This window comes from Temnothorax curvispinosus, unplaced genomic scaffold, assembly GCF_003070985.1.
Source record: "Temnothorax curvispinosus isolate PA1 unplaced genomic scaffold, ASM307098v1 QBEX01004092.1, whole genome shotgun sequence".
NCBI classification, from domain to species: Eukaryota; Metazoa; Arthropoda; class Insecta; order Hymenoptera; family Formicidae; genus Temnothorax; species Temnothorax curvispinosus.
The window spans coordinates 468672-495288 of record NW_020213872.1 but is presented as its reverse complement, the minus strand read 5'-3'; the positions used below and the strand labels follow the sequence as shown (position 1 = coordinate 495288).

The following is a 26617-nucleotide window of genomic DNA, read 5'->3' as shown; positions in this document are numbered from 1 at the left end:
TCTCTCTCTCTCTCTCTCTCTCTCTCTCTCTCTCTCTCTCCCGGCTCCCTCAAACGTAGAGCCGCGCCGCGCCGCGCCGCGCCGCGCCGCGACTCTACGCGTATACGTATGTATTATTTTCGCGATGGAGATACGTCGCATATATTGCCTCCTCTCGTCACATACCGTTGCGTATGAGTGCGCGTGCAACTATTGTTTTATTTTTCATATGTGCGCGCGCGCGCGTTTTTGCGCCCACCGTGGGTTATCTATGTTACACGATATTTGCGATATCGCGCTTAAATTCTTTTGCCGCTCCGATAAATATAAATTAAATTCAAAATGCCGCGGGAGAAAGATTTCAACGGTCGTATAAAAAATAAACATGCGCATGTGGAGGAGTTAATGTGTTGGATATCGGAGAAGCCTCGAGTCCGCCGGAGTGCCAACTTCTCATTAAAGTTGCAAACTCTTGATGACACACCGCGCCGTTATTGCCAGGTCGGTCGTATGTCATGCACGGGCCACGTGCATGCGTCGCGATTTGGATACGCGTGTACTATATGTTCCACGCGCAATTGCGTCTTGCATCGCCACGCGCATGTACACGCGTATATTAACAGGCGCGGCCGGCCGGGCGTCTCTCTTGCACGGCTCGTCTCTTCTCATCAAAGGCCGACGTTGTGTCGACGCGCCCGGGAATATTCGCGCACAACTCACCGTATAAACAAAATTTACCCATGGACAACGCACGTGCGTTTGTCATATTTCAAAAACCCTACCGCCTCACTCGGCCTGCCGCCGCCGCCACCGCCGCCGCGTCGTTTCCCCCCTTCGCGGCCCCTGCGGCCGTGTCGACGGTAATTTCAGCGTTGCGCCGCACCGACTTTAAAGGCCCCTGCGTCCTGTAAAAAAAACCTCCGACCGCCAGCGGCTCCTCCCTCACCTCGCCTCTCGTGTGCGCGCATAAAAAAAAACAGCTGTTAATGTCTGTTCGCCGAGAATATTTCGTTAGCCGCAACGCGCGATGCGAGATCGCGTAGCGAAATGGTGGAAGCATGATGTATATGTGCACATGTGTCGCAGAGAACGCGAAAACACGGTCGCGTCACGGTTTTTTTTTCGTGATTCAATGTTGCTCCACGTGAAATAATAAAAATGATGTCCCGCTTATTGCCCTTGAGTAAATTTCGCTGTCCCGACACGCAGACTTGCTCTCTTCACGAAATTGCACGAAATTTCCTTCCCAACGCAAATTGAAAAAGAGATAAGTGTATTTATTTACACTACCGCTCAAAAATATTTGCCACCCCAGAAAAAATGGAAAAAGTCTAGTTTTTTTGCAGTAAATTTAATTTAAAGAGATTATTGCAAAGCATGTACTCATTGCTACCTTATACAAAACTAATATTGGTATCCCTTACTTCCTAATTTTATGTAATTATTTTGCTTACGGAAAATCTCAAATAATAAAATACATTTTCGTATATCATCACGTTGGTGTATTTAGAAACAAAAAATCAATTACAAAATTAATCAACAGGGCCAAAACTGTGTAAAGCTGTAATAAAAAAATGTGACGGCCAAATTAATGAGGCAAAAATTTAAAATAATGTTAGTTTCTTGTCAAATCACTGTTTAACATTGTTTAAATAACATGTAACTACCTATGTAATAAAGACATGTAGCAAATTATTGGCCTTTTCATCAAACTGTCATTAATAAACTCATCTCTAATCAAATTTCTTTAAGGTAACAAATTGTTTTTAGCGGTATATATAGTGTAAGTATTTATATTTATATTTATATAAGTATATTATTTATATTATAAGGTATTATAATATAATTTATATTATATTATAAAAAAGTAGGGTAGACCGGGGCACGTTGTCACACATTTTTTTCAATATTTTTTATATTTTTTACATGCAATATTTGAGAGTACTGTGATATGCCAAAATTTCGAGTGAACTCTCAGCTTCAATTGGACAGTATCGAATTTTGTGTGATCACCGACATGTGATTGTTACTCTACAGTTGTTACATAATAATAAATAACGATAGGTCACGGGGCACGTTGTCACATCAAATGTAATTGCATGCAAAATGTTATCCAAACTGTATTCAACGTAAATATCAATATATTATAGTGCGCTGCAATGTAAAAAAGTAAAATCCTTCACAGAAACATTTATTTTATTTCAAAAAAGTACAAAAAGCACGAAGTTTTCGTCTTAATCTAAATATAAGAATTCCACTCGAATGCGCAACTTATTGATACACATTTTTTTTTTATAATCATGTCAGTGATTAAACATAAAATATTTTTACTCGTTATCGTCATCCGAAGATTCGGAACTTGCCCCATCAAATTCGTGACAACGTGCCCCGAGGGTATTTTTTTACTTCAAACAGCCTCATGGCCGACACGTTTGAGATATTCATAAGGTTAGGTATTGCACGCGGTAGGTAAAAGTACATACTTTAAGATAATACTAGATTTTTCGCTTTCTCCCCAAACTCACTTAGGAGCACCAACAGAACCCCATAAAACCCAATTTTCAACCCCATAACAGCCATTTCCATAAAATTAGTAATCTTTTGGTACTAATTTCATCAAAATCATCAACAAAAAATTAGAAAAATTTTGGCACTGGTTTCAAGAAAATCGATCTATTAATACAAAATTATCCATTAATAAAAAATTAAACTTATCCTCCAAAAATTAAAACAAAATTTGGTATTGGTTTCAAGAAAATGGGTTAATTAATACTTATTATTTCTCGAAATTTGAATAATTTTCAAACTGGTTTCCAAAAAATCGGTAACGAAAAATTATCTATGAAAAAATTCAGTTTGATACCTCAAAGTTTGCGGAAATTGGAACAATCACGTACACTTTTTTTAAACAGAAATCGGCAACCCTTTTAATATTAACAATTCTTCTAATTTTATTACATTTTTTAGTTTTTTCTACCCCTATTTCATATATAATTGTTTAAGATTTAAACAATTTTTCAAAAAATTTAAAAAATTTTGGAACCGGCGGTTTCCAAAAAATTGGTAACAAAAAATTATACACTTTATGGCAATCCCCGAAAAATTCTACCCCTACTTCATATATAATTTTTTAAGATTCGGTCCATTAACAAATGAGTTCACGGAGAGACAAACAAACAGTCGGGTTTTATATTATAGTAGTTTTCATAACCGATTTTTATGAAACCGGTTTCCAAAAAATCGGTAACAAAAAAGTAAAAATAAAAATAAAAATAAAAATTATTTAAAAAATTTAGCTTAATATCTCAAAATTTGCGAAAATTAGAGTAATCACGTACATTTTTTTAAACAAAAATTTTAAACCTTTTTATTATTAACAATTTTTCTAATTCTATTACATTCTTTAGTTCTTTTTTTACCCTTACTTCATATACAATTCTTTAAGATTCAGTCAATTAATTCCCGAAAAATTGGATAAGTTTCGTAACCGGCTTCCAAAAAGATCGGCAACAAAAAATTATACACTTTATAGCATTTTCCAGAAAGTTCTACCCCTGTTTCATATATAATTCTTCAAGATTCGGTCAATTATTTCCCGAAAAATTGGAAAAATTTTGGATACCGGTTTCCAAAAAGATCGGTAACGAAAAATTATACATCTGAACATATTAGCATAAAAAACTGAAAACCAATCTTTTCTTTGGTTTTCTCTACCCCTATTTCAAAACTAATTTATTTAAATGTGGTTGATTAGACCCAACTTTATACGCAATATAAGGTTCATATACGAAATTTATGAAAACAAAGCTTCCTCTATGAGGAACCGGTTTCCAGAAAATCGGTAACAAAAAACTATACACATCATGGCAGTCCCCGGAAAATTCTACTCCTATTTCATACACTTTTGGTAAAAATTCGGTCCACTAACAAATAAGTAGTTCACGGTCAGACAGACAGACAGAAGACGAACTGGTGTCCAGTGGCAATTAAACCCATCCTCAAAAAATTAATAAAATTTTTGAACCAAAAAATTAGAAAAATTTCTGAACCGGTTTCCAGAAAAATCGGTAACAAAAAATTATAAACTTTATAGCATTTCCCGAGAAATATTCTACCCCTACTTCATATACAATTCTTTAAGATTTGGTCAATTAATTCCCGAAAAATTGAAAAAATTTCGGTACCGGTTTCCAGAAAATCGGTAACAAAAAACTATACACTTTATGGCATTCCCCGGGAAATTCTACCCCTACTTCATACACAACTTTTTGAGATTTGGTCAATTATTTCCCGAAACATTTGAAAAATTAAAAAAATCGGTTTCCAGAAAATCGGTAGCAAAATACTATACACTTTATGGCACTCCCCCGGAAATTCTACCCCTATTTCATGTACCCTTGGTAAAAATTCAGTCCACTAACGAGTGAGTAGTTTGCGGTCAGACATACAGACATAGGGTAGACCGGGGACAAAAGTAACATTTTGAGTTTAAGATTTTATAACAGTTAAAATATAATATTTACATAAAAAAGACCTGTACCTTTAGATGTAGAATTTATTTGACTACAAAATTTTCTTGTGCTGAATTCAGTAATGTAACTAGGAAAAAAGTTATTATTGTTTAAAGAATATGAGGAATACTGTTACAACCGTCCCAACCCCCGGGACAATTGTAACAGCAGAGGGGAACGATTGTATCACATCATCTATAAACAAAATAATGGTTATTTAGTAGGTTTATGTAATCAATCTTACGAATTTTCTATAAAAAATGCAACTTTAATGATAAAATAATTTGTTACATGACAATATCAGTATTTTTACATTATAGCAAACAAAAACAAATAATACTGTTTTCTCAACTGAAAGATTATTTATAATCATATATATTTAAAGGGTTAGGTTAAGTTGAAGTTGTCCCCGAGCAACAGGGACAATTGTAACGCTACAACTATTTCCAGGCATTGATGTTACAATTGTCCCCTAATGATATTTTATGATTCGAAGTAAATTTTTTACATAAATATTTGGATGAAAGTCAATCGTATTATGCAAATCATCAACATAAATAATCACTAAAACATATAAAAATAAAACCTTATACCTTCGGCATAAAGAAAGAAAAATATTTCAGATTTTATGCACGTAAGAAAACTTACTTCAGGAAGGAAAAAAGTAATTTCTTCTCCTGCACACGTGCACGTTCCGCGAGGGGCGGCAATGAACTAAGGAACAAATGCCGCTCTATCTAGCGGATTTCGCCTCGCGGTCATACACACGTACCTTTTATAGTTTAAGAAATATTCACGATGTTACAACTGTACCCTGTTACTTTTGTCCCCGGTCTACCCTACAGACGACGGTACTTATATATATAGATAAAGGTCTATTCTGAAAAAAACACAAGTTGAATATTAGACAATAAAATTTTACTTACGGTCGCAAAAAACTTTCAAGTTGATTTTACGTCAACACGGCTGGAGCAATCTCAACACTGTAAACACATCAAAGATGGGCATACACTAACACGTTTTGAGAATGACGGGTGCTGCCCTCTGGTTATTAGTTTTTTAAATAAAGCCGATGTGACAACGTGCCCCGGTCTACCCTATATTTATTAACTATACAAGTAGATTTATTGTGTATTTTTGCTTACTATTACTGTATTAGTACAAGATGGTATATTCGAAAAGATATTTTTCCCAATCATTTATCTCGTCGTAATGTTACAACGAAATTTTTACAAGTAAAAAATTTTATTTTATTACGTAAATTAATCCCTATCAGTTTGGGAACGATCGAGATAGTCTGAGATAGATACGAGGTATAGCTCCCTATTGAAAATATCCTTGTCGTGCGATACTAATGCCATTATGCACCAGGGGACCGACACGTCGGTGTGGCGTACTTTCCGCGACGTGATTTCTCTCTCGGAATTTCGGAGAACTCCGTTGTAATCGGAGACGACGTCCCGTCTCCGGTACCGAGAGAAGTCGTTCTGGCGTCTCGTCACTCGGCCGTCTGCTTTCAACACGACGCCCGTCTCTCATTCGACGCCAGACGTCGTCGTCTCTCCCGCACTCCCGGACCAATATGTCGACCCTCCACGCCCGCGAAATCATCCGAACATGAAAACCAATGGTGACAGTCGATCCTAACTGTTTCGCGTCGCTTTCCGAATGAAAGCCAAGCACGCTGTCCCAAATTGGCCGCGATCGACGACGTTAAAATCTTACCGACGCCGACGACCCGTAATTTAATGAAAATTTGCCATCGGCGCGCGGCGCTCGTCGCGGAATTTGAACACGCGGCGTATATAAACTCGGCGTATATGCAGAACCCGCGTCACGTCGCATTCGAACGTGTCCTTCTTGAGAGTCGAATTAAAATGGTAAATAGGACTCGTTAATTTGAATGGCGAAACGAGAGTTCGCGCCTCTCGCTTCCTCGAAAGTTTCATACGTCGCTGACATAATAAGCGCGGGGCTGATTGTCGAGGCTGATGGCACTGCCAGGCAGGCAGGCAGGCAGGCAGGCAGGCAGGACTCCGTTCCGCAACGTATCATCAGCCGTCCTATTTTAATAACACGATTTTAGAGAGAGGTTGCCCGCCTCCCTCGACGTTGTCATTACGCGGCCGTTCGGGGGGGTCATTTCGTCCAAAATAATTGGCGGTCCCGGTAGTTGTCTCAGCACGTATAGGGTCCGGGGCATAACGGTAATGGCAGGGTGCCGTCCTCGATAATTTCGGCCATGCGGGGACGTGCGGTGGTGGCCGCGCGAGGAGGACCTATGGGCACGCGGAGATGAAGGGAGAATTAGGCATAGAGAAGAGGCGAACCCCGACGAGAAGCGCTTCTCATGCCTAACCCCCGGTAACGAGCGCCGAGGCGCCAGATAAGTAGAGGGCACCCAGCGCCGGCCTTCGGGAAATAAAATCAGGAGATTGCGGCCGCGCAGTGTCGTTCCCCCCTCGTCCAGGGTCCTTAATGCCACCTAACGCGGGCTGATTTATCAAAGGCAGTGCCATTACCGTATCCGGAATGGCCGTCGTTCGGGTGGACTTGAGATATGTCCGATTATGGACGGGTGTTCCATAAATCGAATCTCCAGAGGATAACGCTTCGGAGGGAACGTCCGCTCGCCCCGACTCGGCTCGACACGGCACGGCACTCGACGCTGCGAACGCAAGACGCCGCGCATGTTTCGCCCGAGTTTACGATCTCGAAGTTATGTTAATGGCCGTGGTATTACGCGATGACGCTTTATTAAGCGGGAGGGGGGGATCCGGGGATCTCCGCCGGGTTCTCATGAAGATGTGTGAACTGACGTTTCATGAACTCAGGAGCGTCCGGAAACACGAGTCCCGGCGATGTCGGGAGCCTCCTTTAACGTCACGCCGAATGTTTTTTTTCGCTCCAATCTCGACGTATACTAACTTGTTTACTCCTTGGAACACGTTTCAATTTAACGGATTTTGGCGGCTTTCTCGACCGCTCGTTTATCAATTGACAGATCATCCGCCGCAACGGTTCGTCCGCTCGTTGAACGGGCGAACACTTATCATCGTCGTATGATGGAGTGATACGATCACGACACGATGTAGCTCGAATAAATCAGCATCGCCACGGCCGCGGCGTTCATAAACAAATGCCCAGCGAAGAGCATTTGTACAAAGGTACGGGATCGCGATTTGCACAAGGGATTTCGAGCGCCAGGACGATTTCGGGGTGGTTCGAGCTGTCGCGATATTGCCGATTACAGGTTGCTGGCAACCGCGCAATGTTCGGCATTGTGGCCCCTCTCTCTCTCTCTCTCTCTCTCTCTCTCTCTCTCTCTCTCCCTCCCTCCCTCCCTCTTCCTCTCCCTCTCCCTCCCTTTCCCTCTAGAGAGGAAAAAAATCTGTGCGCGGATCCGGTCACAGGCATAAAAATGCAGGTCGTGCGCGCTTGCGCACCACTGTTCATTCGACTCGACATCGGTGTTTTATGGACGACAGCTTTGTGTGTTCCGCAGTAGGCATTATTTTTCCTTCTAAACTCCGTTATACCTGGAACAATGGAGAGATTAAAACGTAAAATATGATCTCTCGAGTATAGCCGGCTGGTCGGGGGCGGGATACGCCGAGAGGGAGAAGGAGGGAACGATATGAGGGATACGTCTACTGCCTACGGTATATTTTGGCGAGTACCTGGGGGTCATCTTTTCGGGTCAGCGTCGTTTTCGTCAACGCGCGTGACGCAGCAAGGATTGACTTTGCGATTCCGATTGCGAGATTGACAAGAAAATCGCATTATGTGTCTAATGAGCACGATTCTCGATATTTATTGTCCCCTATTATTATTTATGTCAGTTTTGTCACTGAAACGTTATTTGCGCTCTTTTTCAATTCAAACAATTATTTCTGCATATTGTATTTACACACTGGGATCATAAAACTAATCGCGAAAGTAATTTATTTTGACGGTAAAATAATTTAGCGCACGTTAAAACTTTATACCCGATGCTCGATGGTCTATCGTATATCATCGGACAAAGATAACAATTGCTATTTGTAAAAAGATAATTACTTTTGTCGCGACTGACGTTCGGGGGGACGATTTATCAGTAGATAGAAAATATGAAATTCATTACGACACTTTTCATCACTTGCGATAAGAAGGTAAAAGTGAGATTCAAGTATCAAGCAGTGACATTGAATATTCGTAGATGATAACCGAATCGATATTTACGTGCGAATTCCACAATTCCAAATACACGATTATAAATTTCACGGCGAGAAACAAGTTCGCGCGAATAAATCTCACTTCTAATACTTTAGAACATTGTTGCGATTAAAGAACACGGATTTTCACAGAAAAGTACGCGAATTACTCGGCAAGCGTGGTTATTAACATTTTCTTTCAATCTTGTTTCACATTTTCACGTCTCCTAAGACGTTGATTTTACACAATTGTCGGTTCTCTCGCGTAGATTATTTCTCTCTTTTACCCGCTATACGCGGCAGGCGAAAAGTGCTCCCCGTGATAGACATTGACATTTAGCTCGGCGCTCGGTTTTTGCTCGGGATTACCATCATCCCGCCTGTGTTGCGTGAATATTAAGCAAGTCGTTTAATCAGTAAGCCGTTATTATTGATTGACAGGGCGATAAAGCCATTTGGGCCCCGCGTGTATATGCACGACAAACCGGGATTCGCAGACGATTGACAGACTGTCGCCTCGTCCATCGTCTAAATTAAGTGGTAATCCGAGTCAGTCGAACGCATCATATTTATTATCCAAAGCTGTTTACACGTGTCCGCGTTAATTTCAGCTGCCGGCTTCCATCCGCGGCAAAAGGCGCATATATCGTGCGCCGGATCAAATCGATTTATCATGCCACCGATTTAGACGTGCACCATATCTTACACGTCACGCCGTACACATGTCAAGCTCATCACGCACATCGAACGCCGCCGATTTTTCGCTCGTTATTGTAATACTTTTCTCGTCGATTCGTCTCAATCGCGCACATAATGTTGCAAACGCATAGCAATAACGGCAATAGGCAGGTCAGCTCAGCAAATAAGTTAGGAATAGAATTTTTCTAAATAACAGCGTGAAAAAATTGGATAAAATAGCGAGGGACGTTAGAAGGCGTTTCGTAGACATATCACCGGTTCGTCTACGATAGTTCGCCCCGAATTTCGCGAAAGGCGTTCGACAGCGCGCGGCGGCAAGCCGCGCCGTGCCGGACCACGGTGTGCGCTGCTCTTGTATTTGTCGAATACGAAGTCACGTACCGAATACATTATCGGACCGGTGTACGGTCTATGCATGCTGAAGGCTGAAAAGCAGGCAGGCGCAGCCCGAGCCGGCGACGCTAGGTGAGAGGGCGGCGGCGGGACGGGCGGACGGATGGACGGACGGGCGGGTAACTATATTGATTGTGTAGCCGGCTGACAGCGACAGTGACATATGTCACCGAAGCTTCTCGTTATCGCTGATTTAAACATGAGGCAACGAGGCCCTTGCCGAGTTTGTGCCCCGGTCGGTGTGCTGCGCCGGCAGCTCCGTATTTCTGCCCGCGTGTCTCCGTCCCCTGTTATTATTATTGCCAAGCGTGCACTTCTATCTTCCTTTTTCTCCTTTCCTCTCGGCTTCCATACTTTTTTTTTTTATATATCCGCCACTTCCCTTTTCCCGTTCGATCCATCGACCGGCATGCCTGTCGGAAGCCGGGTATAACGTGACCTCTTTGATCATCGGCGTAGTGAAACGGGTTGTCAGAAATAATTATGAGCCTGCAACACCGTCAGTGCCGTGTGGCCGTCGTAGATGCGTGACACGCGCTCTTTCGACGCCGCGTTATTGGCCTCGACGCGGTCAATTTCAAGTCTTGCGTTTTAATTTTGCAGAATCAAACGAACGCGGGGCGCCGCGCCGTGTCGCGCGCGCGCGCGATTGAAAAATAAACGAACTAATTACGTTTCGACGGATTAATATTTGACACGTGACGTAACAGCGCGATGTAATAATGACTGAAACGTGCCGTTGCAGAACGTGCGCGGCGCGATAAATCTTCATCGAGAGAGAAAACCACGCAGATTCGGGATATAAAGCCCCGGCAAACACCGCAAAACGCGTGCGCCGCGCTTTTCGCACGCGAGAGACGCTGATACACAAAATAGGTTGTATCCGTCCTCGACAATACGTATATAACCCCGGCGTGGCGCGCACCCCTGTCATTCCGGGCGCTCGGTGTATAAGAAGTTAGGAGCGAGGAGGGGAGTGTACGAGAGAGGACGACGGTAGAAAGACCGCTATGATTTATTATCCCCCGCAAATTCTGTTTCTCCTCCGTGCACGCCAACTGCGCTCGCGTTCATCCATCTTTTTCCCTTTCACGGCTCACCGAGCAACCCCCACCTCCCTCTCGCTTCCTCTCCCCTGCCCTCCCTGTCCCACGTCGGATCGTCTCTCCCTTCGCTCTCGCCCTCTTTGTTCCACGCCATCTCTCAAAGTGACTGACTGCCTCCTTTATTATCCGCTTGTCAGCATTTTTACACTTTTATCCGAAGCTCTCCCGATGTCTATTGTTCCCGCCAGCGGATTCGTACCATCACAATACGGTCTTGAAGGACTTGAGCGTGCAGGATCATTGTCGCGGTGTCGTCGGTTTCTGTAGTCATTTGACGGTGTACCGCGATTTAGAATGGTTTCGCGTTTCAATGCGCCGAATCAACCGGAAATGGATCGGTGCGAATAACGAGATTCATATTTGTTCTCAGGTAGCGGTTGATAGCTTGAATATCTTAAGAAGAGAAGCTATAGTCGCTTTGTGACTCGCAGGAACGGAAAGGATGAATAATATCATTCCATGTATCTGCGCCGCGTAATGTATTTTTCTGCAAAATGACACAGAAAATCATTTGTGTCATGGTACTTGAGCTTTGTCTTGACGTTTTATAAATGGTGTATCCCGGCGTATCCCGAGATCCCGAAAGTCATTCTAACATAAATTCCGGAGTCGTTCAAGGTTCAAGTTTGATGTATTAGCAAGAAAGAAGCAGAGCTTTCACTTATACATGGATTTAAAAATATAAATAAATGTCTCATAAAGAAATATGTAAAAAATGGTTACTCAATTATATTGGAATTGATCGAAAAAATGGTTACAGGTAAACTTGTACGTCTCTATTTTGTTGAGCAGCCTAAGAAAGTTCTCATAAAGAAACCCATGTTTCTTCATTTCTTTGACCAACCTAATGATATAGGTACCTACTTGTCAACACCAATTTTGTTTATTGCCGTTAAATTAGAAATTTTAAAAATTCACAATTTATCAGCAATACATTGTCCGAGAAAATTCTCATAGATGAAGTTGTATGTCTCTATTTTGTGGACAAGCCTTTTTAGGAACTTTTTTAAGTTCTCATGAAGAAACCTATATTTCTCTTTATTCCTTTGACAAAGCTAATGGTAGAGTATTTGTTACCTCTTCAATAAAGGGACTAAGTTTGTTTATGGCTGTTAAATTAGAAATTTTAAAAATTCACAATTTACCAGCAATATATTATCTGAGAAAATTCTCATAGATAAACTTGTACGTTCTTATTCTGTTGACAAGTCTAAGAAAGTTCTCATAAAGGTACCCATGTTTTTCCATTTGTTTGTACATTTGTCAACACCAATTTTGTTTTATTGCCATTAAATGACGATACAATTTATGAGCAATATAACAAAGTTTTTTGGTTATCTGTTATTTTTTCGTTAAGTACTATTGTATTTCACTGTATAGTATTGTTCCATGCCTTTCATCTTTCCAATAATGGCATGGTCATCGCCTTATCAGAAAAAGTCCGTAAAAGTAAAAAATGAGTTTATTGCAGTACTTAACCTAAGTCTAACGTAAATAAAATACGTGTTTAACCTGAATGCAAGTATTTCTAATGCTAATATTAAGAAACGCATTTCAATATATCATCTGTGACAACAATAAATATATTTTCTCTTAAAAAAGATATTCTCTCTAAAAAAGGAGCCTATCAATCCCATGTTTTGTAAAGAAAAATAGACTAGCTTTAGACTAGCATATCAGAAAGTAAAACACGAATGTAATAATAATTTACAACTATTTAAAAAAATATTTAACATTTAAATCACACGCACGCATACATGTATATCATGTTAAAAAGTAAAACAGAGTGATTTAGCTATCAAACATTCGAGTGATTCGCAATATCCGTTTCAGATATTGCGAATAAACATCCATCGTTACATAATATAATCATTGAGCTACGCGTGCCAAATATTGTGAAAAGAAAAATATATCTCGTTTGCATAAGGCCAATTAACCTTGCGTTGAGCAGTAACCGTGATATATTGCCGTCACTGATAAAGCGTGGCGTGGCCATATAACAACGATTCGATCGCGAAAAGAGATCCTGTCAACGTAATTTACAGTGGCAGTGAAACACCGCGCGCGCGCGCTACATGTACTCAGCGCGTGGCAGCGCGAATCATTACAAATGTACTTAACGTTTGTCGTCGGAGTTTGCACACCGCAAACATTGTTTATAATAGGAGCACACGCCATTGATCAGACCGGCGAATCCGTTATCGAGAAAGACGGCCGTCGACTCTAAATCTTCATAGCGAGGGGCTCGAGGGGACTCCGGTTGCGGAGATGAAAGAGAACTATATTAGCCATAAACTCATCCGTCAGTGTCAAAACGTCAAAGAGTCGTCTTCGGGATATTCGCGGCACCGTAATGGCAGATAGTTCACGCGGGAGCTACGCTGTGCCAACAGTCTTTATTTTTTTTCCTTTCTTAGAAACTAAATAAGGCAAAGAGATACGATATCGACACGGTAAATGAGACAGGAAGCTCCTAAAGTAATTAATATAATTAAAAAAAAAAAATGCACAGAAAGATAGTTTGCTCTCACAGATCCGCAAAACGTAATATTTTATTCGAGAAATGTATTTATTAAAAAATTTTTTTGACATTTTTATTGATATATTCATCACTGTTATCGACGCACAGTTTCAAACAGTCTGTCACAGTATGAAGTATGACAGTATCCGCTGTCATTAAGTTTTACAACGCGATAAAGTAAAGACACTATTTCAAGGTGGAAGAGAGTTTTATTTTTACGATAAAAGTAAAAGTAAAAGCTAGAAATTACGGCGAGAGTAATTGCGGCGAGAATTATTTCCCCGAAAGTAATGTCACATATCGAGAACTGGTCATGAATTTCTGTGTTTGTGGCTTATACAATATTATAATAGTTAATGATACCGGGAATGTTATAAAGACTTGCAGTGTTAAATTACGGTCCGACATACCTATATGCATTTCTCAGATACTGTTCGGTCGCATTCCTGGGCGAAGTGCTCCCCGGGGTAATTATTGTTTACCGCGGGTATGCGGTCTACGTAGCGGCGTGTGGATATCGTCATAATTCGTCGTAATTACCTTGTAACATAGTTACTTCATCGATCGCTTTATCTTGCTTAAACCGTACTTAGCGGAATGGCCATAATCGCCTAACCGCGGAGCGTTTGAGTTCCAACGAGGTCTGATAGTCAAGCTCTTTAATGGCTCGTATCGCTCGATCCCGTCAAGCGGATGCGCGCACGGCGCGTATGATGCGCGCCTGCCTGGTGATCGCGTAAATGCGTTACACGCGTGAGTGCGCCGTTGGATTTCGCCGAATATGTATTTTGCGCGTTTCATTCTGCGCGCGAATGTATGCCCAGATATCGCGGCGATATCGCGACATAGGCTCGTCGAAACAAATATCAAAAAAGAATCATTCGTATCGATTAATAAAGCTATCGCGATTTCGCTTTAAATTATGCGTCGAGTAGACACGTGCGTGCTAAAAGCGGATAGAAAATCGCTATTTATATCTTTCAGCGATTTGGCAATTTAAGGTTTACGAAAAAAATTTTTTACTCCTCGCGCGTTTAGCGATTCTCGTGTAAAAATATATTTAGAACCGCTGCGTCTCCGGTCAAAGATCAGGAAACTCTTTCACACTGACAGCGAGATTACTCGGTATCGGCGAATCCACGACGCGACATAAAGAATGGCACGCAAACGCCGAGAGAGAGATCGGTAGCTACGAGGCGTTAAGTACCGGATGACTCAGTGCGCAGCGCGGTCGGAGCCGGGGCGATAATTAAAACGCTTTTACAAAACTGTAGGCAAACAGCGCTTAAGTGGCTGTCATTCGTTACCCCGTGGGGCCGCGGCAAGTCGGTAAGTCGCTGAGCGAGCAATCAATCACCCAACCCGCTCCCCTACCCCCGGCGGCCCATTACATTTCTATTTTGAAAGCTGCTTATTAAGCGGGGCCGGCTGGAGAGACAGACAGGTTTCACGGTATAAAATATCGGGTTGCCGTGGTGGCAGGAACGACGGTTCCGTGTCGTGGCAGCTATGGTAGCTGCAGCGCGGAACGGTGGCAGGGGAAGGCGACCATGGCGTGGAGAGAGAAGGCAAGAGAGACTAGAGAGAGAGAAAGAGGGACAGAGCGACGGCAAAGGGGCTGGCGGGGAAAGAGAAGAAAAGGGGGGAGCCCCACGTTGGTCGGACGGCGCGGGGAGCGGGAATGGACGGCTGTAAAAGCGGTGAAATATCAAAGCCGGGATGGGAGCTGTCATCGTCGGGCCAACATCATGGGTGGCGTGTTGAATTAGAATGCCTTCCCACACCCCACGCAGCACCGCAATTCTCCCACCATAATGCCGTCCCACCCCACCATCGGTCGTCCGCGAGCGAGGTGGGAGGGATGACAGGAGAGGACAGGTTATACACCCCGGGTCGTCAAGGATAGGGGGGTTAGGGGGGCAAAGGGGCGAAGGTGGGGGCTTGGAGCAGCGATATCAGAATGGGGTCGCGGCTACCAGCGGTTTTCTCCCCTCTGCCCACGTACACGAGGACGCTCCGTCTAATCGTGTGTGACTGTCGTCACACGAACAGATGGAGCGTCCTTGTGTGCGCGGACAGAGGGGAGAAAACCGCTGGAAGCCGCGATCCCATTCCGGCATTACTGGTTCGAAGGCGAGATTCCACCAGACGGCACCAGGATAGCACTTCGGCTCGGAGGCAGAGAGCGCCAGAGAGCGAGCTGCTGCGCGCAAGCCGTCATTATTTTCCTGGATTTCGTGGTGTACGCGTCGCCCATTGCGCCAGGATACGTGGCCGCGCGACGGTGATCGATTCCCGACGGAGAGGCGCAGTCTCAACGCGGTGTCCTCGCGTAGATCTCCCTCGTTTTGGCCCTCCACATTCGGTTGGGCTCGACGCGATTCAGTTTCGCCCACGCATACGGTGTCTGTGTCAATATCCGTTGTTGGTTTCAAAGTGCAGTGAGATCAATTAGTGGGTAACCAAATGGTTGTGCTCGAGGAAGGCAGTATGCTGACTACTGGACACAATCAGTATTTACAACCGGATTACCTTTCGCCGCTTTCAACTACGGTTAGTATCGTGCTTCGCATTGTTCCTCCTTCAAATTCTTACATCTTTTTTACACCTTTGTCGGTTTTGACCAAAAAGTATGGTAAAAAATATAATTATTTTCACGTTGAAAACGAGAATAAATGCGAGAACAATTAAAACTTTAGAGTCGCGGTGTTTTTCTCCCATTATTTTTCATGATTTTCTTTGTTCGAGTCGCCCATTCGTGTTCCGACGGAACTTGAAGCAGAGGATAACTATCGCTTATCGTTAGCTTCGATCAATATATACCTCATTTTCCGCGATATGTTCTCAATATGAGAGTCAGAGCTGTATCTTTCTGCAATCTTGTCTATAATTCTGCTTTCTTTTGTGTTGTGCAGCTGGACGCGAAAAAGAGTCCACTGGCGCTATTGGCGCAGACATGCAGCCAGATCGGAGCGGATTCGCCCACGAAACCGCTGATCTCGCCTCTGGAAAAGAACTCGAAGGGCATGAGCATCGCCACGAATGCTAAATCGCCGCCGGCCGCAAAAATGGAGCGCAACACCCGCGGCAGTCCGATGGACGGCAAGTCGCTGGCGTTCAAACCGTACGAGGTCAATGTCGTGACGAAGAAAACCTCGGACGAGGGTAGACCCACGTCCAAAGCCAGTGTGCATAGTGTCAGTGGTCAGGATAGTGTCAGTGTCAGTGACAACACGCACCCGGACAAGAAATCGTCCGGCAATCGTACGCCTGTGAGCCGAAAGTCTGTGTCGCCGACCAGCCAAGCGACGGCAACGACGACCAGCGGCACGCCGTCGGTCGATCGGAAGACCCCCGCGGACCGCGAGAAGACCGACGGTTCCCCGCGCAGCGGCCACAACGGCAGCAGCAACAACAGCAACAGCAGCAGCAGCAGCAACAATAACAACAACAATGGCGCCAGTCCGATCATCCGATCCGGGATGGAGATCCTCTCCGGCGCGCACGCAAAGGACGCGAATCTGGCCGCTTACAAACCCGGTCTTCCAGGATTTTCCGGCAATCCGCTGTGCTGTCCGCCGGGCCTCGCCGAGAATCCAGCCTTCAGGCCGCCCTTCGCGGGCGCGTCGCCCTTCTCGCATCACGCGGCGGCGCTGCTGTCCGTCGGCGGTTATCCGTCGGCGGGCCCGACCAGCGCCAACCCGTACTTGAGTTACGCCCGCGTCAAGACCCCAGCCGGGGGTGAGGCCCTGGTGCCGGTCTGCAAGGACCCCTTTTGCACCGGTTGCCAGTACAGCATGCACAGTGCGCAGATCATGATGGGCGCGGGTAGCTGTCCGAGCGGGTGCACGCAGTGCGACCACCAGAAGTATGGCCTGGCAATGGCGTTATCCTCCCTGGGCCCGATGCCGCCACCGTCGCTGTCCTATCCGTCCACGCTGGCCGGCGGCCGGCCCTACGTCTGCAACTGGATCGCCGGCGAGTCGTACTGCGGCAAGCGGTTCGCCACGTCGGAGGAATTGCTCCAGCATCTGCGTAGCCACACGAGCCTGACCGGTGGCGACCACGCGGCGGCGGCGGCCTCCGCCGCGGCGCTCCTCGGCAATCCGCATCCGCATCCGCTGCTGTCGCCGTCGACGACCCTACACCGCGCCAGCGGCGGTTCCTATCCGGCGCCGTCGCTGAGCCCGCTCGGCGCTCGATATCATCCGTACGGCAAGCCGCCGACGGGTCCGCTGCCGGCCTCGCTCGCCGCATCGCCGTACAGCGCTTTCAACGCCTTAGGACCGTATTACTCGCCGTACGCGGTTTACGGACAGCGAATCGGCGCCGCTGTACATCCCTAAGATGGATATATCGCGGGGAGGATGGGAGGGAGAGGGTGGCACGACCTCGTAGGATCTTTCGCAGAGACTTTTTCTCTCGTCCCCCCTCTTCCTCTGTCTCTCTTTCCCCCTTTTCTCTCAGTGTACAATTCGGACAATGTGCAAAATGAATTTAAACGCGGACGAGCCTGCCGTCTGAGACTGTTGTGTAAATAGCCAATGTGTACAATACAGATTTATTTAAAAGAATTCTATATATGTATATATAAATATAAATATATGTGTACATTGAAGATTATGATTAAAGTTTATGAAACAACTTGACAGTGTTAACGTTGCATCGCGAGACCATTCTCTTAAGGAAACATCTATGATACGCATCTCTATTAAAATCCGGTTTACCATGTAGGGGGAAGGATTTACACATACCAGCTGTAAGTTAAATATTGTCGCAACTGCCGGACGAACAAAAGAGCCTTGCTTTCCTACGCAGGATTCAACGCGACTCACGAGGAATTGTCCCGACTGCGCTTCCGAATCCGCGTGCTGTTTCAGTTTTTCCGATGCATCTCTCGTTGTAACGTCACATCCTCGCGTTTCGCAGACGGCGCGTTACGTCTGTGAAAGATGATTGCAAAGTGCGTTACTACTGTATGTTTCCCGACGCTCCGCAAACGCGAGCCTTTCTCGTGCTGAAATGCGTTCGATAGCGCGCGCGCGCGCGGCATCTGTGTCCACGATATAACTGTGATATTACGCTACTCTTTCGAGAAATCGGACGAGGAAAGGATATATTATTGACGAGCGTGTCTAAGATATCTCCGAGACGAAATACTACGTTGTAATTTATTATCGTTAGTTGTGTAAGGCAAGATACCGAATGCCGAGTTGCAGAATAAACGAAAATAAAATTGAAATTCCACAGAGAATCTGTTTTATCATTTTCTTTTCGAAATTCGGCTGACCGTAACTGGGATGATCTTTTATCAGGGTTTATATCCGGGAGCGTATCGGATCGTAACTGCTTTTAACGTCACATTGTTTCACGCGTTGTGTTGAATATTCTAATCAATCTAATGAAAGAAGAACAACACGGTGTACCAATACGCCTTATCCGCATTGTAAATATCTTTTGTAAATATCGTTGAGTTTCCATACCGCTTTAATAAAAACAATGTTTGTAGAATTATTTAATCCTTTCTACCACGTATTTTGCGTGTTTTACTATATTGTTCTTTCGTTTAATCCGACTCCTTCCTTTTTACCGCTTAGCGTTTTGCTTTACCGTTTTCTCTTATGTGTAAACTTTTGCGTACAACTTTTTACAAAGCCCCGATATTCACATTTGGATTATCAAAATGCGCAATTTCTCGGGTATTTCAATTTTAACTTTTGCTCGTTTGCTCTCAAAATATACTAAATATACGTTAACTGTAGAGATATCAATTATTATGACATTTAGTTTGATTCACGTGCTCATATCGTGTTTTTTTCCTCTTTCGCTTACGAGATATAAAAATCAGTCTGCCTGGTTTCGCTGACCTATTACGATCTCCCGCTCGTCAGTCATGCTTGACGGATAATTTATCAAACGCACTTCACAATCTGTCATTCACTGGCAACGAGGCGTAGTTTCTTACATGTCCAAACCCATTATTCGTTCACGTTGAAGCCTCGTAGAGAAATTTAATATATCTTTTTACATACTTTAACGCGTACATCATAGCGCGGGTTCTATTATATAAACAATTAAGATAATTATTTCCGACGAATCGGCCGTGTCTCGAGCTATCCATCTCGAAAACTTTGTTTTGCTCCTTATAGATAATCTTTACAAAATTCTGATTACACTCTTTCATTTATTACTCTTTCTTATCGCAAACTAAATAACTCCGTAGCATTTTACTCAGATACGAAATGATACCATCAATCATTCCATCATGTTGTTAATCACTGTCAATAGTCATACTGATTATGAGTAATCTACTTATCGTTGTATATCTTAACTATGCATCTTAGGAAGTTAACGTTTCTCTCTCTCTCTCTCTCTCTCTCTCTCTCTCTCTCTTTCTCACACACACACACACACGTGCGCGCGCGCGTTTGTACTTTTATTTCCTTCCTTTCTACGTACTTCCTTTGATCTTTACTTTGTAAATAATGGATAGCCCAATCATTAAATTTGACTTGCAATGAATAGCAAAATTATCTACTGCGTCCTTAATGTGACAAGGCTAATTTGTCTACAAGACAAGATAAAAAGATGTGAGACAAGTGGAAAATTCAGTGCTTACAATAAATCAGGGCCCTTTTTCGGTGTAATTACCAAATATGTTTTCCTTTGTTAGAATTCTTTTTCTTTCTTTTGATCCTTTCGCCTGTATAGACGCCTCCCGGCTCTTGTTCAGTCGCAACTTTATTTATTATATTGCTGCGGGCAAGCGGCAAAGTAAAATATACAAATCTTACAGTTACCAAACTCTAGCGACTCAAAGGCACCGGATCTTGTGACAAAATCTTTAAATTGGCGATCCTACTCTCGTCTAACACCGTCAGAATGCGAAGAACTGTGGCGCGCACACGGACGACGGCGAGTCCCAATCCCTGGGGCACCCCCAGAAGAGTAAATTTATTTCTTTCATTACGGACAGAACGGGTCGTGAGCTCTCGGATATCAGCGCTGCAAGGCGGGGCGCATAAATCTGCAGCCTAGCGTAGGGAAGAGGACGAGCGGGGAAAAAGAGACAGCGAGAGGGATGCGGGTGGCAAACCGTAGGTTTCTAGAGTCAGTGGCGCTCTCTCTCTCTCTCTCTGTTCGTTTGCTCGTTCGCTCTCTTACTCTCTCTTTCTCTCCGTCGTAGGGGTGTGGGAGTGAGTCGTGGAGAGAAGGTCCGCTTCATCCCTCCATCGTTTCCATCGCCGGGGTGCCGCGACAGGCGGTGGCAGGCTCAGCTGGCTCAGCAAAGTGAAATATTCGGTGATTTTAACCGTCGGGATGAATGGTCCCGCCCGTATTTCGCCTTTCACGGCGCCCTCCGTCGATTGGAATCCGTGTTATTTCAGGGCGATTATGCGTGTCGCTGAATCTCAATTAGTAACTTGTCGGAGATGTAACCGAAAATCTTTACGCGCACGTCTGTGGTAGTCCTTACTCGTCCCTCAGGTCGCCATTGACAATGCCGGATAATGGCTCGATGTTTCTTCATGTTTTTTTCGTTTTGTGTATAACAGTGCCAAGGACACATGTATATATCGATATGCAAACAATTCCCCCACCTCGCTCGCGCGTTGATAATTATAGGTTTTTGTCTAAATGAGCAAGTGCTTTAGATAGATTATCTTGAAATGCCTTTTAATTACTAACCGTACACATGGCTAATTAACATTTTTATTATCACAATGATAATGTCACGCTTCGTGAAGTTCATAGCAAAACTTTTGTGAAACATCGCACGATAAGTGATTTGTGAATTTACAAATACGTTAAAAATAAAACGTTAGCTTCGATATTTATTTTACTGAAATAAGGCTTTATATTTTTAGTTTACAAGCTTTGAATGGAAATATAAATAACTATGCACGGCACTTGAAATGTTATTGAATATTATAATACTCTAAAAAGTAGAATAATAATGAGATGAATCTGTTTTCTCTGTTCCTTTTTCAACTTATTATTGATTTAGAAAGATCGCGCATTCCTGGAATACTCGAATTTTATATAAGCAATTAATTATAATAAATGTACTTAAAAATTCTTCTTGCAAGGACATCGTCTAGGCTCTAGCATCTATCATATTTTCACTATCTGATAAGTTCAACGGGTCGCGCCAAGTAAAAATATTATATTTTACAGTGTTTTGCTGTTGTGAAAGTTAAAATAACAAGCGTGTATAAAGATGGCGAATGACGTATCACTTGCAATTAGTGAACCTTTAATGTTTATGTCGTGTTTCATAATTCATTGCATCTATAAACCAACGGAGTATATCAGTTCCAAGATTTGCGCTGACGCAATTAGAGGAAATAATGTCGCGCGGGGCTCGCGAATAAAACTTTCCAAGCGTCTACATATTTCATATTAATCGCTACACATTTCATTATAATTCTAACATTACTCATTTACGTTATTTCGTTTCTCCGTACAACCGCGTCGTTTTTACCACAGTCGCTCGAGCACCGTTTCCATTGTCCTTATTTAAGAAACCTACTGTCTCTTGTATATCGCGGATTCGCGGTATAACGTCCAAGTTGCAGAAACGGAAGAGACAGAGGGGGGAAAAAGAAAGTGGTTTTATATTTTACGTTTGGATTAACTGAACGGGTCGCGCGTTTCGCCTCATATTAATTAAAACCTTCAAAGCCAAACGCGCCGCGTTGACGTTAACGTGATTTAACGCGAACCCGCGAGATTACATTACGAATAAACATGTCAATCAGCCGCTCAGACATTTTGTGGAAAATCAACGGCTGGGGCGCGTTTGGCAGCGCGCTCGGTGCGTCTTTTCTGCGACGGACATGTGTCACGATCAGAAACACGTCGGAGTTACACGTACGGCTCCGTATGGCGCGTCTTAGCTGTCTCCTTAGAAGAGCTCCCTCTCCTCCCCCCCCACCTATCGAGTTGAGGTGGAAAATTAGGATATTCGAAGCGCATATTAGCCGATGTTAATAGAGTCCAATCTCGATCGGCGGTTCTCCCCCCGCCAATCTTCTTTCGCCAAAAATATAAGTCTTTCGCGAGTCTGTCTTCGATTTCTTCGTTGAGCTTCTGGGGGGAAAAAAGTGTATAATAATATCACACTGCTCTTTCGCAATGTCTCTCCGATATCCTATTTAATCTTTTTCGCTAATGGAAATAAAAGAAGTTACGGATAGAAGGAATACCGGACTGCCAATAACACAGACACGACTATCAGTCGCTATTTCCGGAGTTCCCACTTTTGTCGCATCGTAAATCACGGTATCCGCTTTTATTACGGCGAAATAAAAATGCCGGTTGTCATCGTTAATTATTTTTTATATTTTGTCGTTGAAGTCGCCCGCGTACGAATATGTAATGTGTATATATATATATATATACATATATATATATATATATATATATATATATATTATCACACACGTATCTCAAGCTGTATTCTGTATGTTCTGTATTTATTAGCGGTTTGGAGAATAAAAGCGCGGTGGACGTATTTTTATTAGGGATGTCAGCGATAAATAGTGACAGTAATGAAATAAGAACCGACGGGCGGAATTGACTTGAAAGTATCTTTTTGGAGATCAGACTGTTGAATTTTGTACACAGCTTGCTTAACTTGAATCTTGCTTGGATTAGTTAACAAATGTCAGGTCTTGTTGACGGCCTGTTTCACGTCGCGGTATCTCCAGCCATTCGTTATAACATTGTGTGTGATAAATGTCAAATTGTCGATAGCATACCGTAAATAAAAACAGCAGACGACTCGCCACGTATTATTTACGATTTCCGTAGTGTAGTTCTAGCTTTTTTTCTTCGTCGCCGGGAATGTCGGAACTCCCAATTAAGCCATCTCGCTTGCTTTCATCGAGAAAACGCTCGGCGTCTATTAAGCGAAAGGCAAAGCCCAGCTTTCTTTATTATCGCGATCTGATAATGCATATATAACTAAACGGTAATACGTTTTATATCACGCGTCGACGTACAAAGAAAAACTCGGCCGCTCGGCCGAATACATACGTTTCGGCGAATACAGTCAGCGGCGTATCTGATTATTTCAAAAGATCTCGCGCGCACGTTTTGTTTATTTTCGGATAGTCGGAATATTCTTTTCCGTTTACATTATCGGGCTCCACACGAGTAGGGTTTACCGCGATATTATATTTATTTGCCGCCTCGCGCTAAAGCCCCGGCAATCTTGGCAAACGACGCGTTGCGTTGGTTTGGGTCTCGACGTCCGCGTCGGTCGGTTGCTACCTGCGAAGAGTAGGTTTCTTTGTCGAGCCGAGGAAACCCGGCTAGTGCGATTAGTGCGTCCCTGAGCGACGTCTATCAGGCGTGTTCTGGCCAGTCTTACGAGTCAGCGCGGACAATTTAGCACATCAATAACAGGCCGCAGATAAAAGCAGCCCATACATCGTGGTTGACGTATCGTTTGTAATAAAACACAAAGGGGGTCTAGCCGCCAGCGGCATCTGTGTACCGGCGCTCCGTTCCGCGCGCGCAGTCGTTCGTTCATTCTTGCTGTTATTAACAGGCCGTACATCGTGGATGTTTTCTACCTACCGTCTCCCGCCGAGTCATACATCACCGTTGAATGCGCGACAGCAAAGAGCAACTATAATTCATCTATAAGCTACAGCCCGATCCCTCCCGGCAGAAATATGGTGGAAGATGAAATCGATAGGTCAAACGTTGCTGGCGTTTACGTCATACGCGCGTAAAATTCAGTTTCCGCTAATCTCATTTCGCGGCTAAATTAGCTTAGACTTTAGACATCGGGATAAAACTTGGAAAGCCTTTCACAGAGTTTTAGTTTTTGCGGAGAACCTTATCCTCGAATGTTCCATTATTATTATTATTAACTTGTTTGTCATTATTTTTATTTCCGATGCTACTCATCGGATTTAATTTATCGCGTCCTTTTCCTCGTTGTTCACGTTATACGAGAGTCTTTAATTTCGGCCGGACGATGCCTTTTCAGAAAGTCTCGCGCCGCGCCATCGCGTAGCGAATCCATTCCGGACACTCGCTAAAACGGTCGCGCCTGTTTTTCTCTCGTTTCGATAAATTGTCCCGCCGATGCGGAAAATCGAGCGGATGCGTAACGTATACGGAGGGATCAAGTATAGGGAATCGATCATGCGATAAACGCTCGAGCTCGGATAGCGAGGACATATTTCGATACGCGTACGGGAGCAAGGAATTGTTCGCTCCGCGAACGATTCGAATAACATATCGCTGAAAATCGCTCCTTTTTCCCCCCTTTTCTTTTTTCGTTACGTCTGTGTACTCAGGATAGATATTATCGCGGCGTGAAGCTCTCAGACATCTACCCGGCCATTTTTCTTAGGGTTACCCATTTCGGAAGAAACGTTAGACAGCTACTACGTTATTTCCATCGATCACGTCGAGCCGAGTAGACGATGTCTCGTGACGAAGAAGTATCGGCGCAAACCCGCCGCGAAAATATTTCTCTCTTTTGCCAACGTGTACCAAAGAGTAGTTTCATATATTGTTCGTGTTTTAAAACGTGTTTAATATTGTCATAATTTCGGTGTAAAATAATTTCACAAAATTAGTCAATTTTTGCGGATATTTCGTATAAGATTATTAACACTGCGCCGAGAGACACCATAAGCCTTTCAAGGTTTTAAGGCACAGTCGATTTTTCATTTATGATTCCCACGGGAATGACTTCAGCGCTTGCGAAGCGAATTACAACAGTTCCGGCCTATGGAAGTATAGAAATCACTTTTTAAAAAACCTTAAAGATGATATATGAATTTTTATAGATTTTTTTGTTACACAGAAATGCTTTCAAAAACCCTTTGGACTTAAGTCCCAAGGTGTCCGAGTGAGTGCTCCAAAAACACGGTGTCACTGCGCAGTGTTAAAAGAAATGCAGTATAAGATTGTTAAGCAATTTACAATTTTAATGGTCTATAAAACAGCTATACGAGCAGCCGTGTTCAACGATCTCTCTTTTTATCACGTTTATCAGTGGAAGATAAGTTTCAATATAATGTCCATAAACGTTTTATCATCTTATTTATATTGATATTAAAATGATAACTTTGAATCATCAGATTGGATTACACAGCCCTCTTTCTTTATCATTAATAAAAATAACCGAAAGAAAAAGGCACTAACTAAATGATTCGTAGTTTAGTTGAAGGATTCAAAATTGCACTTTAGAAAAATAACGACATTGCTGAAGATACGGGGCAGAAGCCAGGTTTCCGGAAGCGCACGGTTCATAGCTGGCTTGAAAAGACTGATCGTCCTTCTTGGGGTTTGTTTGTACCACGGACGCGACTGTTGTGACATAAACGGATTCATTCCGAAGATTTCCCCTCTTTTGCCTCTATGAACGGCTGTCACTCGGCGGCTCGTTTGCCGAGCCACCATCCTCGAAAGAAACTTTAGACGTCTACCGCATTATTTCCATCGATCATGCGGTGTCAAAGCGACAACGTCGTCACCGACGGCCTCTTGGACATCTCTTCAAAATCCCTGATAGAGAGTCTCCCTTTTCTTGCCGCGACTGTCACGGGGTAAACAGTCAACGGCGGCAGCCTATGCCTGAAACGCGGAAAATAGTCGGAGAAGCTAGCGAATTTGTGGACGGGAGGAATGAGGTAAAAGATGGTGAAGAAAGAGTTCACGGGAGCAAGAGACACGAGGAGGAGGAAGAGGGAGGGTGAGAGAGAGGAAGAGGGAGAGAGCCAAGCGCGGCAGACCGGATGATGAATTAGCCGAGATGACCTCTCGCGCGAAATCTCTCCGCTAGCTCTCGCGGTAGGCAGCTCCCGTGATGTCGGCCCCGAGATGATGGATCGCTTCGCGTCACGGAGCCATTCATCACCTCCATCTATCAGCCACCCCTTCACCTTGCTTTAGAAAGCGAGCATTCGACGGCTATCTACTCGCTTCGGATAGTGATTAATGTTGATCGGAGCGCACCCTGTTATTCGACCTCACCTCTCTCTCTCTCTCTCTCTCTCTCCCCCCCCCCCTCCCCCTCCCCTCTCTCTCTCTCTCTCTCTCTCTCTCTCTCTCTCTCTCTTGCTCCCGCTCTCCTGCCATTGGTCTTCCCATCCCGCGAGCATTGCGCGTCCACGCATTCCTGGACGTTGACTTCGTATCAGCCACGTACGTCCATCTTCCGAAATGTCAGTCGACCTGACGAAA

At 43.8% G+C, this 26617-nt stretch overlaps 1 protein-coding gene across 1 annotated transcript; it reads left to right on the top strand.

The window, feature by feature from the left end:
• Positions 1 to 15573: 15573 nt before the first annotated feature.
• LOC112453149 (zinc finger protein Noc-like) lies at positions 15574 to 18656 on the top strand. Its single transcript, XM_025013720.1, has 2 exons — positions 15574 to 15955; positions 16318 to 18656. The coding sequence occupies exons 1-2, from the start codon at positions 15869 to 15871 to the stop codon at positions 17746 to 17748; spliced, it is 1518 nt and encodes a 505-aa protein (XP_024869488.1). The 5' UTR covers positions 15574 to 15868; the 3' UTR covers positions 17749 to 18656.
• Positions 18657 to 26617: the final 7961 nt, after the last annotated feature.

Bases quoted from the DNA above. Each gene is read 5' to 3' on its own strand.
- LOC112453149 (XM_025013720.1), top strand. From the start codon at position 15,869: ATGGTTGTGCTCGAGGAAGGCAGTATGCTGACTACTGGACACAATCAG. The intron at 15,956-16,317 runs GTTAGTATCGTG...TGTGTTGTGCAG, and splicing joins TTTCGCCGCTTTCAACTACG to CTGGACGCGAAAAAGAGTCC.